The 12737-nt window shown below is 45.8% G+C and overlaps 1 protein-coding gene across 1 annotated transcript in view; it reads right to left on the bottom strand.

Moving 5' to 3' along the window:
• Positions 1 to 12513, bottom strand: part of LOC310699558 (heparan sulfate glucosamine 3-O-sulfotransferase 3B1-like) — a 32317-nt gene extending 19804 nt beyond the window's left edge. The window contains exon 1 of the mRNA XM_083487657.1: positions 11714 to 12513. Within this exon, the coding sequence (XP_083343783.1) occupies positions 11714 to 12294 (581 nt within the window). The 5' untranslated portion in view covers positions 12295 to 12513. The remainder of the gene's footprint in view (positions 1 to 11713) is intronic.
• Between the last annotated feature and the right edge of the window lie 224 nt (positions 12514 to 12737).

Raw genomic sequence — 12737 nt, 5'->3', positions numbered from 1 at the left:
TTTCATGTACATATACATTGCAGTCATCACTTCAGTTGACAAAATGATTTCCCCATTTCTTAATGAGGCGGCATGCAGCACACATTATATATAACGAGCGCTAGTCAAAGAAGCTCATGTTTCTTGGCACAAGGATTTTAAAATATTTTTTAAAGCCAGATACAACACATTAAACCCGGGAAACTGAGCCCAGCATTAAATTGTTTCGAGGGCAGCAGAACTCGGTGCTGAGAGTGCAAACATCACACAACAGAGCAACAGAGCTCCTCAATCATTTCAGACACCACACAGTGACAACAGGTAGCAGCCTTGGTTGCTTTCCAAGCCTGTAATTAGGCTACAGGAATATATGGGACCTGGAATTTGTTGTGCTTTGAGGCCATATGGTTTGCTACCCAGCAGAGCTCTGGCCTATTTATTATCCCTTTGACTCACTGATCACCAGTCCTCGACAACAACAAAAGAGCAAGGATGTTGGTTATCTTTCAGCACTAACTATCGGAAGCTGCAAAGCAGAATGTCCAGGCGCTATATTCAGTAGAGGAGATTTAAGCTTCCATCTAAAAGGGCAAGCTGGACATTTCACACAGTTGTTGGATTGAATGATGTGCAGGCCTTGATGGCATTCTTGGATACAGCCAGCATTTTCAGCGCAGGTTGCCTCTCATGCTCACAGAGATGTACATATGTATGAACACAGCAATCCCCAAGATGTAGATGAATGCAGCCATTTTGATGGAGGAGAGGGCTTTGTTAGCAACATACATACCCAGTCACTTCTCAAAATAAAGAGCATCTAGGAACAGCCTGAGACCTTTCTGCATCTGAAGAAAATTACAAAATGGTGCCTCCCTCCCCACCAAGAAAGAAGGGATGAGTGAAGATCTACATCAGATGCAAGAGGGGGTGGGAATAAGGCTCTACATTGGATTCTGCTGCCGTTGTGGATCCTGCCATTTGAGGTGGTCACCTCACCTTGCCTCATGGGTGGGCTGGCCCAGAGTATGATGGACTACACAAACGCATAGGCTTGCTTCACGAGCCATCAGAACTGGCCTATTAAAGTCTTGAAAGTGCCACACAACTGGTTCTAAAATCCGAACTATAGCTGCAAGGTGAAGGGAATTAGGATGGCACTTGTACACATAAATACACACCTTCATTATTTGAGCATGTTATTCAGAAATGGCACATAATACAGACATCCAGATTTGGCAAATGCAGCAGCTGAGACGGACACAATGAAAAAGTTATTTAGCTTCTGCTCATGCCTGAATAGGCCAAATAGGAATGCCCATTTTCCGCTCTTAATAACAGGTCTGCTAAAGAGCAAGAGTTGGGAAACATGGGTCTCTAAATAAAGATCTACTATCCCCGAACCACCAAGAGAAAAGCCTACGCAGAAAGTTTTCATCATCACTTTTTTACGCTACTCAGCAACGTTCCATTTCACTGACGGCCCCAGAGTCTCACCACAACTCAGAGCCATGGGTGGACTCACCAGCCAAATATGTCCGCTCCGGCGCATGCTCAACTTCGGGGGTGGGGGGTTGGGGTGGGAAGAATCAACTCCTCAACAGGTGAGGCTGTGAAACATGATCAGGGAAGACAAAGCAGTTCCCGTCAGCGCCGTGCTGGGAAGAACGCATCATTTGCGCCGCACTGGGAGACATGCTTGAAACAGTAGTGCACTGAAATCTCAGCAACACGAAATAATCTTTGCCATCTGTCTGAACAACTCAACGCTCCTGTTGCAATCTGAAGGAAGGCTCCCAGAGAAACACAAGGGCCTTGCTGATGGATCACAAGAGCCCGTCCCTCCTTTGGGGGCCATTTTCCTCATAACTTCATGCTGCGACTAAGACATTGTGATTTGGGGCCTGCTGGAATCAAACTGGAAGGCATTATGTGCCTTGGAGAGTGGATGAAAAAGAGTAGGGAGAGCCCCATCTTGAATTGTGCTAGGCTCTTGTCTCCAAAGAGCTTCATTCATTCAAGAGGCTGTAAGTATATTCTGAAGTAGAAGTGAAGAGCCCCTGAAGCTGATGCAGCATGAAATCAGATACAAAACTTTGCTCTACGGTTTGTTTCAGGCAACAGAGTTGGACAAAGTTCGGAATGTTAAAGCAGTGCCTACGATTCCACTCAATCATTTTTCAAAAATGAAGGCGGCCAGCATTTCAGTTCAAGTATTTGTTTTTTTGGCTGGGGGAGCTGTTATAAGAAATCCATTTATTATTATTATTATTATTATTATTATTATTATTATTATTATATTATTATTATACTGCCTTTCCTCCCAAAGGAGCCCAGGGTAGCAAACACACCCTCAATTCTTTTAAAAGGCATTCTTATACCAAGTTCCCTCTGTGGTTTTATTCCCAGTCGAAGGGCTTAAAAAACATGTACGTCAATTGCTTATAGGTCCCAATGTTATCTAAGCACCAATCCTAGAAGCAGCCCAAGAGTTCATGTTGCCAGATTTCAAGGGAGTAATTGATAGGTTTTTTTCCCCTGATGTGACATGTCAGCATCCTACCAGTCTGACACCATATTAATCTCCAGTCCAATACACTGAGAACAGGGGTGCTACCACTACCAGCCTTCCCAAATAAAGGAACAGACAGTGCGTACAAATACAACTCTGCAAGCATGTATCAGTCCACAGACTCAGCTTACTAGACCAAGGTTTAAAGTAGGAAAGGATAGTACGTTCAGAATTCTCAAGTTACCAGAAATGTGAAAACAGAAGGTTCCCTATGGGATTAATTGTGGTGGAGAAGAAAATACAGGTCTACAACTAATGCTGTGAAGACACTATGACTTGAAAACACATTAACAGCACATTTCTCTTTTAAAAAAATTCTGGGAATTGTAGTTTGTTAAGGGTTGCTGTGAATTGTAACTCTGTGGTACATAAACTACAGCACCCATAATTCTTTGAGGGAAAGAATGTGCTTTAAAGGTATAGTGTGTATAAAACCCAAGTCTCTGGGCCCTTCTTCTATTGGTCTAAGATGCACAAGCAACCTTCATTTGGACGCAGGGAAGGAGGGGCAGTTCTCCCCACCCCAAAAGAATGCTTTCCTCCTACTAAAGAATCTCAGTATTGGACGGTGGGACTAGCTTAGGACACCAGGAGTTTTATAAGTCATAAGGGTCACAACTTCAGCAAAGCATCCAACACAGAGAACAATGAGCTCTTTTCCATTCTCTCCCACATATTTGCTAATCAACCTGGAAGCCATATGGAAAATCTAACAAGCACGATGGGAAGGCAGGCAGGAACAATTCCCGTTACTGAAAAATGGCATCCAACATTTGTCCAAAGACTACTGGAATACTTTATTGTATCATATGTTCTTGTTTTAGCATTTGACTAAAATTTGGGAGTTCTCAGAAGTCAATGTCTGGGTGTTGCTGTTTTTACTCATTAGGAATCAAGCATCAGCATTCTAGGCACTGCTTCCACAGCCAGACATTTCTATCTACAGTAAGTAGAAAGAATTTCCAATTTCTAAGCAGATAAGGAGAGGCCCAAGGCCCAAAAACCAGAAACCATGCAGCCGAACATAGAGACACACACAGACAACCTTCCCTCAAAACTTACACCATTTGGTACAAAAATTCTTGAGATTGTGTAGTTTGCTATACTCTTAAATGGCCAAACAGCATTGCACATTAACCATTTTCACAGTGCAAAAACTTGTGCTCACGAGTTTGGTAAGAGGTTGGTAGACTGTGTGTGTGTGCGCATATTTCAGCAAGTTACCCACATCTCCCATTTTCACAACTGCTGCCACCCCCAAAAATTATATTATATTATATTAGGGTAACATAGCCACGGGGAAGTTAGGTTGAAAGCATTGTTCAAATACCAGGAAAGTTATTCTGAAGGTTTTAAGAAGCCTTCGAGTGCATAAAGAAAGTGATTGCATCCTTCAAGCTTGGCTGCAAAAAGGGCCATTTTCTCCCACTTTGCTTTTGTCCACAAGGATTCCAGAGTCAGTGCCGAAGAGAGAGAGAAAACCCAGGAACTCTAGTGCTTGTAACTATTTAGCATTAATAGCTGGATCCAGTTTCCTTTCCTTTCCTGCCGAAACATTTCTGTTTGAAGCCACTAAACAGAAATGGTACGTTCCAAAGACCTTCAGCTATCAGGCTGCTGTTTTTTGGAGTTGTGCAACAGAAGCAGACATATTTTCAAAAAGAAACTTGCACTACAATCATTGCCTGATGTGTGAAGTTCAGCAATCTCTTCCCATGACAAACAACTGAGAGGAGAGAGATCGGGGTGGCATAAGATTTTAAGATCAAAAACAAAATTATTCTAGTTTAGCAATTGCGTACATATTACAAACACAAAATAAAGGTAGGGGGTGTTTTACCATTTAACCAATTCAGACTAAAGTTGTGCACAAGTCAGAATACAAAAATGCATTTGGGTTTGAAATTTCTTGCTTGGAAACACATGTGCACTTATCTGGGGTAGGTACAAATGAGCACAGCAGGGTTCACCTTTGAGCATCCATGAAATCCTAAACATACTTAGTAGAGTAGCACCACAATCCACACAGGTCAAGATCAGTAGGGCTTAATCCCAGGTAAGCACATTTAGGACTGCAACTTCAGTTTAATTAACTCTGTAAATGTGCTTAGGCTTGCACAACTTCATGACAACATTTGTCAGAATACCACAGGATGTTCTTCAGAGGTCCCACTATGCTCCATGTTCTGAAATAAGCCAAATCCAAAATAGATACCTCATAGTCTTAAGATTATTATAATCACCATGATCTTTGCTTGGAGCCCCATATCTGTAACTGCATAATTACTAGCTTCACAGAAGTAGTTTTTTCCAGGAGGAAAACTGCTTGCATGTCTGCTGAATTGGCCTTAGACTAATAGATACATTAATTAAAACAAGAGGCATTTTATTCTGGTGAATCATTTAAGCGTAAGTAGTGTGGTTCTGCTAGTGCAGGCAATCCCATCCCTAAAGCAAAGTGTTCTCTTAAATATTGACTTATTCCACTTACTGGATCTGGGAATCTCATTTGCAATTAGCTGCGTACCCATTCTTTACATGGGAAGGATTAATCAACCATTTTACAGTCTAATTTAGGTCGCTAATTTAATACAGAACTCAAGATGCTTTAACATAATTTCACTAATAAAACCATGACAGCCAGTTCTTTAGCCAGCCACACATAGTTCTTTTTAAAATGCTATGGATGATATTGAGGATCAAACTTTTCCAAAAATAGCTAAAGAGATGCTGCAGATATTGAACACTTTCTCTTCTCACTTTTACCCTGTTTAGCTGTTGCTAACTCAAGAGCCATATATAGAGTTGCTTGCTGCCTTTTCCTAAGCAAAGTTAGAGATAACGCTGCTGTTTAGATCTCAGGAGCATTTCCATTTGAGATTACTGTTAACATTTTAACTCAGAAATTAAGATGTAATTCAGTACACACTTATTGAGGAATGAATGTCACTGAATGCAACAAGGCTTACTTCTGAGCAGATATGTATGTTTGCACTGTCTGAGGCTGAAATGTTTTAGGTGTGTTATAGTGTCCACACACACACACACACACCCCAAGTCAGTTTTGATACTGCACATATGGAAGCTTGCTTGCTTTAAAACACAACTTTTTCTCAATAGTTCAAGGTGGCTAACCTTGAAGTTAATCATAGATAACATTGAAAGCTTTGCAGTCAATATGAACAGAAAATCCCAAGGAGTCATTTCCTCCACTTCCCTTAAAGAGCCAACTGTTCTAGGCTACGATCTAAAAAAATTAGTTGACTAATTTGGGGGTGCTTAACTGATCAGACACACACAACCCCTACAATGCCTTGTTAGTTTTCACCAGAAGTAGGGTCTTCCATAAGGATTTTTAAAAATAGTTTTTTTAAAAAAAAAATCTCCAAAATCCACAGCAATACCTTTAAGTAGGACTAACCAAAGTATCACAAAATTTTCACTGGGAAATTAGTTTGAATGATGACAGAAAATGTGATAAAATGAATAAAAAAAAATTAAGCCTGTTATGGCAGTAACCAACCATTCTTATCAGAATTTGTAGATTTCAAATAGTCCAAGTGGCAGATCTCCTGCTGAAACATATTGCACAAGAGGTGAATTTGCTGACGATGAACACTTGCATCTTCCTTCAGAGGCGAGCCTTTTGATAAAAAATAATATCCTAAACTAGACCCCTAATCCTGGTCACACTTGTGCATAAATGGCTTCCTCGTGATGAGTTAGCTGCAATAAACTCATAGCCTTTGCAGAATTTGAAAAAAGACTTCTTATTTACTTCAATGGCTATATTACCACAGTTTTCTCTTCCCCATAAAATCAAGTAAGTTGAATTAAGATTTGTGGCTATTGTCTCAGTAATAATGTAATTGAGCCATAACCCAAAACTTGAGCAAATTCAGCTATTAGAGCAGAGACAGGGTGGAGGAGTCCCATAAAAATGTAACCTATAGACGTACAGTAGTCTGGTGTCAATCCAGTAAAGAGGAAAAATAGAAGCCATTCAAAGCCAAAATAAAATTCAGTAGTATACATAGATCATTAGGAAAAGTCAGTATGGTTCTACTAACATGCTGTCACATTACATATCACCAACTCTGAAGTTGCTTTGGCAACGTGGAGAAAGATAGCGTTCAAAATCATACGTCAGTTCAAACACTTGGCAGTGGAGTTTTTATGAAGTTGAAGTCCTATATACTTTACTTTTAGGAAAGATTTCCAATTAATTGAAATGGGGCTTTCTTTTTTCTTTTCTTTTTTGAAAGGGAGGTGACTACTTTTGAAAAGGCACACATAGTAGTTTAGTTTCTGTTAATATTTGGTTGCTGAAGGGAAGGGACGGGACATGGTTCTGTTAAAGAAAGCATTGTTTACAACAGCAAGTTATACTCTAAACACCCTTTCTTGGAGGGGGGGTGCTGCTGAGTGAAATTAAAGCCTACATTTAATTGATTGCAACTGTTAAAGTATTTTAAAGCAGAAATCATTAATCTGCCACTCAGGCTCTTGCCTCCGTTATAGATCCCTCCCAAATCTATTCTTGTTTACGTATCATGGCTTCCACTCATAAGTCACAGTCCCCAGCTGAACTACCATAAGGCAATTTAGTCTTATTAAAACAGGACTAACACCCCCAATCCAAGAGCTCATTAAAATCATATAGGAGACTAAGATGGTTTAGTTTCAATAATAATCAAATTGAAGTAACTCAGCTGAAAAATGGTTTGCCGTTGCTGCACAGGCAGTTTGTGTCACGTGACAACTTCACAGCAGCTTGAATTGTTTGTGAGAGAACCAAGCTACCGGTATTTCTCAGAGTTTTCGTAGACAGTGATTTAACAAAACAAAGCCCACGATTAAAGCAGCATGTTGTGCGCTGCAGCTGAAATCAAGCTGCCCTTAATAATTCAGCTTCAACACAAAGCAGTGCTAAGCTGGAGTCTTTCTTTATTTTCCAAAAAAAGGGGGGGAGTTCCTAGGGAAAAGTACACCTCAATTCAAAAGAACAAGTTTGTGTATATTGGTTTAGCTTAAGAAACTATCATTTGCCTAACTACACATTGATTTTTCTCTTGTACAGAAGTCCTTCCTTTAAATAGCAGCAGATTGACTATTTGGCAAAGTGGGGGGGGAGGGGGTTAGAAGGGCTCAGTTGGGCCTTAATTAGGAAAACTGTTACATCCCTGTTAAATAAAAGCCACCAGCCAGATCAGCACCTGTAACTATTGCCATTTCGACATGTCCTCTCCTTTAAGGCAACATTGTACCAGCTGACATAAAAGTGGCTTCAACTAAGCTTGGATACTATATGCAAGCCTGCCAGTCTTAAAAAGAGATGCTGCTACATACAGTGTTATTTTTATGCCCCTCTACTCAGGAGGAATCCCTAGCAAATCCAAAGTGACTTACTCCCAAGTAACTGTGCATACACTGAGCCAGTCTCAAGGAGAAAGAGTTGAGCAGAGAGAGAGAAAGAGGAAATAAAAGGAGTAAAACTGCAGGATTGTGCTGAATATGCCAAGCAGGTAGAATCTCATGCTCCATGGCTTGTGTGGCTGGAGGGAGGAAGAGAGGAAAGCTCATAAACCCAGTGCTAAACCCATTTCAGTTTCCTCAAGGATGCTGGAATATTATTCTAGGCAATTAAGGTGGTCGTATGTTTGGTTCCCATTCTTTCAACTAGCATCTTTCCAAGGCCTGCAACAATTGGACATCCAGCTAATCTGCATAATTCATATTTGCATAACCTGCAAACTTTTCCGATCAAGTCACTGGCACTCCAGACTCTCTGAGCTTATCTAGCAAGGCCCAGCTTTTTAAAAGCCATCCTGAAAATAAGACTGACCCTGAGAAAAGTGCAGACATGCACATTTGATCAAAAGGTGGTTACATCATCCAAAATCATGCCAAATGCCAAATAAAAATCCTGTGAAGTTGGGGTTCAATGGAGGTAATCATTACTTTAGTTACTTTAATACGGCTGTGAGTGACAAACAGCACAGACCTTCTTCCCAGCCACGTTACGTGTTAAGGCTTTTGAGTTTCATCGTTTAACAAAATTGCACATCAAATGCACCCCTTTAAGCATGTGGCTTTCCAGTGATTAAGTTTCCGCCAAAAAAAGAGTTAAACCACTTAGGTAGAGTTGAGTTTTAAATGCAGGCTCCCATTCCATCCACCCAACCCGCAACTTCTAAGCTAGTTGAAAATTCCCCCTTAGTTTGGCCTTTAGCAACACTTAATGGTTTTCGTCTTCCTGACAGCTCTGCTCATTAGCTACAAGCAGTAGTTTGGGGAGGATCTTTTAGAAAACCTTGAAGGCCCTCGCCCTGGATAACAGAGATCCGGCTCTTCACAGCCTCGGCTAACAAAATTAGCACTAGCCTCCCTAATCAAAGGCTGTGGCGCTGGGCTGTGGGAGTGACAAAGGAGAGCCGGGGAGGAAGGAGCCGGGAAGACGGGGACAAGCACAGCCTGCCCACCAAACAAGCGACTTGATCCTCCTGCCAGAGCAGAAGGCAGGAAGCCCTTGCTTTGCTTTCACACTCTTGCTCACTTGGCCCACAATTCCTCCAAGAAGCATTCGTGTGACCCTAAATGAGCGAAAAAGCTTGGCGTCTCCAAATACGTTTACATTGTGTCTTTCCATTTTACTTTAAAAACAAATACATCTCAAATTTCCTTTACTGAAAGCAACAACTGCATCTATTGATTGGTACACGTTAAATTGTTGCCACTGTTCTGGCTCTTCCTTAATCAAGCCCTTCTTCCCTGTGAGATGTTTTAAATTGTGTCCTATTTAAAATAGAATGGTCTAAAAAAAAAAAACAACAACCACAAACAGAAACTCGGCCATGTGCTTAGCATAGCACAGGTTTGGAATTTTTATTTGTAATTTTTCCATCTCCCTGCACAGATTCACTCAAAGTTCTGCAAGCTGGGATTTTTTTTGGGGGGGGGGGAATGGAAGTGGAAGTCACTTGACTGAGTGCAGGGCTTGGAATGTAAAATCAAAACCATTTTTATTTATAACAGACAAGGCTCTCCCTCCAAGTTATCACCACCCTATAAATCAATGGACACCTCGACTGTACAAGGATTCATTTCCATGCCCTGACACATGTTGCACAGACGACGACCGCATCCCATTACAGAGGCTTCAGAGGCTTCTCTTCGCAGGTCTGCAGTCAGTCCCCATGAAGTGCAGAAGGTCAGCGGACAGATCCCTTTAAAAACTGCAGGGTGGTGGTGTTTTTAATCGCGCCATCTCCCGCTCTCCCATTCATCTGAAGGAGAGGAGAGAACCACCTGGCGCTGGCTTGATAACTGGTGTCTACAGCACTTTCCCCCATAAGGTAGCGGAGGATTTCTGCCCCCCCCCCCGCAAATAAAATTCTCCCCTTTAGTAAGAGAACGGAGAGATCAAGATCGCAAGTCAAACCACACAGGCTGATCTTAAGAAAATCCGTTGCCTAAGATCTTTCGTTCCACTCTCTGCTCTCATTTTGAACTCTGGATTATTTTTCCTGCATGCCCTCAATAGGACATTTTTGTTTAGAACTTTCCCCCTTTTTTCCTCTCTAAAGCGTCATTTCAAAGAGAAAAGTCCATCGGCCAAGGACCGAGAAATGTGAAGCGCGCGAGAAGCTGCTGTTGAAAATGACAAGGAAGAAGGCGCGCAGGAGACGGAGTGGAGCCGCCGCTGTCTAGACTGGGAAGGGCAACTCTTTCTCCCAGTCCTGCAGAACTTAAACTCGGCAGGATCGGGTGGGTATGACCGCTACTACGAGGCCTTAAAACCATCCTCGCACCCCCCAGAGGACGCGTGAAACTGCCCAAAGGACTCCACAACCATTCCAGATCTATTTGTCGTTTTAAATCCCAGGATCCTTAAAAAGTACCCCATGGAGGCGCGTTTGCTCCACAAAGCAGGTCCAGGAAAGTTATGGAAGGTTAACTTTCATTAGCGTTTGCCGAGATTCAGTCGGCACAGCAGATCGCCGGGTTCCCGTGTCAAAATAAGAAGAATCCCGAGCGGGCTGGCGGAGCAGGAGCTGCAGTGCTCCCTTTCGCCCAACAGAGCTCACTACCTCTCCGCGCACGGCCGGCGCCTCCTTGCGCTGCCTTCAAACTCGCTCGCCGGCGCGCTGCTCAGATACACACGGACCTCACTGCCGTCTGAATGGGGCTGCGGGCTTTTTAGAGAGAGAGGGAGTGGGGTGGATCTAGAGCGAGTTCGGCTACGGCGCTTGAAACCGATTTGGAAGCGGGGGGAAGTTTCCCTTCCTGGCACTCGGCTCCCACCCTCCCAATACGCGCGCACACAAACAGCCCCCAATACAAACGCCTAGCGGAATTAATCCACGCCGGGGCTCCTGGGAACAATAACTGCAGGGCAGCCGAGTCTCACCCCGTCCATCATGAGGGTCACGGATACTTGATGCCTGATACACTGGAGGCCACGCGGGGAGACCTTGGAGAGGCCACCGGAGCCTCGAAACAACACGGCTTGGAGAGGACCCTCGAGGCGGCGTGTGGGCAGGCCCACTTACAGGCTCTAAAGGCGGCTCGGCCGCGAGGGCCAGTGGCCTCCCTTGCTTACTTCCCACCTTGACCCACGCCAGTTATTTCCCGCTTGCATCCACATCCACAGTCCTGGGCACATTTTAAACGCATCCCTCTTTCCCCGAAGGGAAAGCGGGGAGAAGGGAGAACCCTCGAACAAGTCGCATCTAAACCCGTTACTTGGGAGTCAAGGCTATTCAAACTCCTAAGAGCTTTAGAGGTGGCTTTCACCGCGCGTAACTGTTGGTGCAATGGAAAAGCAGGACGATTCGGCCCGGGTCTCTCTCTTACCTTACCCGCTCAACTCCCATCAACACCCAGTAAAAGCCCTGTGTGTTTTGGGGGGTGAAGTAACCAGTAAACTGCTAGAGAGTTCAGCGAGTCGCATTCTCCCTAGGAGTGGGGCAGAGGGAAATCTCCCACTTTGGGTCGATGGAGACACGTGGACGGGTTGCCGTCCATTCACACCTTGGTGGGGTCGTGGGGTCTCCGGTGGAGGCCGGCTACGCCTTCTGATCGGCTTCTAACGGCTCGCCCCCGACGAAGGGGGCGCCAGGCTACGCTAAAGGTCCGGGACGCTCTCCCCAAGGCTGGGCGTACCTGTACCAGGTGAGTCCCCGCTCGTAGTTGCGGTCGAAGAAGTGGGGCTCGGCGCCCACGGCCCTCACGTCGGGGTGCACCCGCAGGAACTCGAGCAGCGCCCTAGTGCCGCCCTTCTTCACGCCGATGATCACCGCCTGGGGCAGCCGCTTGGTGCCGGAGCCGTTGAGGAAGCTGGAGATGGGGCTGAGAGGAGAATCCGCGGCAGCGCCGCCGTTGCTGTTGTTATTCCCCCCGTCGTCGTCCTCGTCATCGTCCTCGTCGTTGTTCTCCTGCTCGGGGCTCAGCTGGCCCTTGGAGCCCGGCGCCCGCAGCAGCAGCAGCTTGGAGAGCGCCGCGGGGTTGTGCGCCCGCCGGGCAGGAGGCGCCGAGCCGCGCAGCAGCAGCAGACCCGGCGCGGCGGAGGCGCACGCCCCGGCGGCGCACGAATAGAGCACGCAGAGCCACAAGGCGAGCATGGCGAAGAGCAGCAGCGCGAGCAGCCTCCTCCGCCCCGGCGGGGGAAGCAGCGGCGGCGAGGCAGGGGCGCCGGGGGCATCGGGGGGCAGGCGGGCGCCGCCGCTCAGGCGCAGCTGGCCCATAGGCTGCAGCCCGCGGGAGGCAACCCCGGCACCATGGCTCGCGGGGCCCGGACGGCGAGGCGAGCGCAGGAGGCGGCAGGTGGGGGGGAGGCGAGGCGGCGGCAGCAGCAGCGCTCGCTCGCTTCCCGTCTAGTCCCGCTCGCGGTTGCAGCGAGTGGCGAACGCAGCAGCGCTCCTTGGCCGGCCAGGCTGGAGCGCGGGAGGGCGGAGAGCAGGCGCGCCTGACTGGCACCCCTCGGAGCCTATAAGAGCCGCTCGCCGCATGGTAATTAGCCCCCTTTGGTGGAGCAAAGGCAGCCAATGGCTAACCGCGCCGCCCCCGTGGGCGGGGAGCGGGGAACTGCGGGAGGCGATTAGCCATTCTTATTGGCTAATGAGCCGTTAAAGAGCCCGCGGCAGAGGGAAGCGGAGAGGGGGCCGCCGAGGCTAGCGAGCTGCTTCGC

The sequence above is a fragment of the Podarcis liolepis genome (genome assembly GCF_965112155.1).
Source record: "Podarcis liolepis genome assembly, chromosome: 2".
NCBI lineage: Eukaryota > Metazoa > Chordata > Lepidosauria > Squamata > Lacertidae > Podarcis > Podarcis liolepis.
Note: the sequence above shows the minus strand (reverse complement) of the source record. Positions and strands in the feature narration are given on the sequence as shown.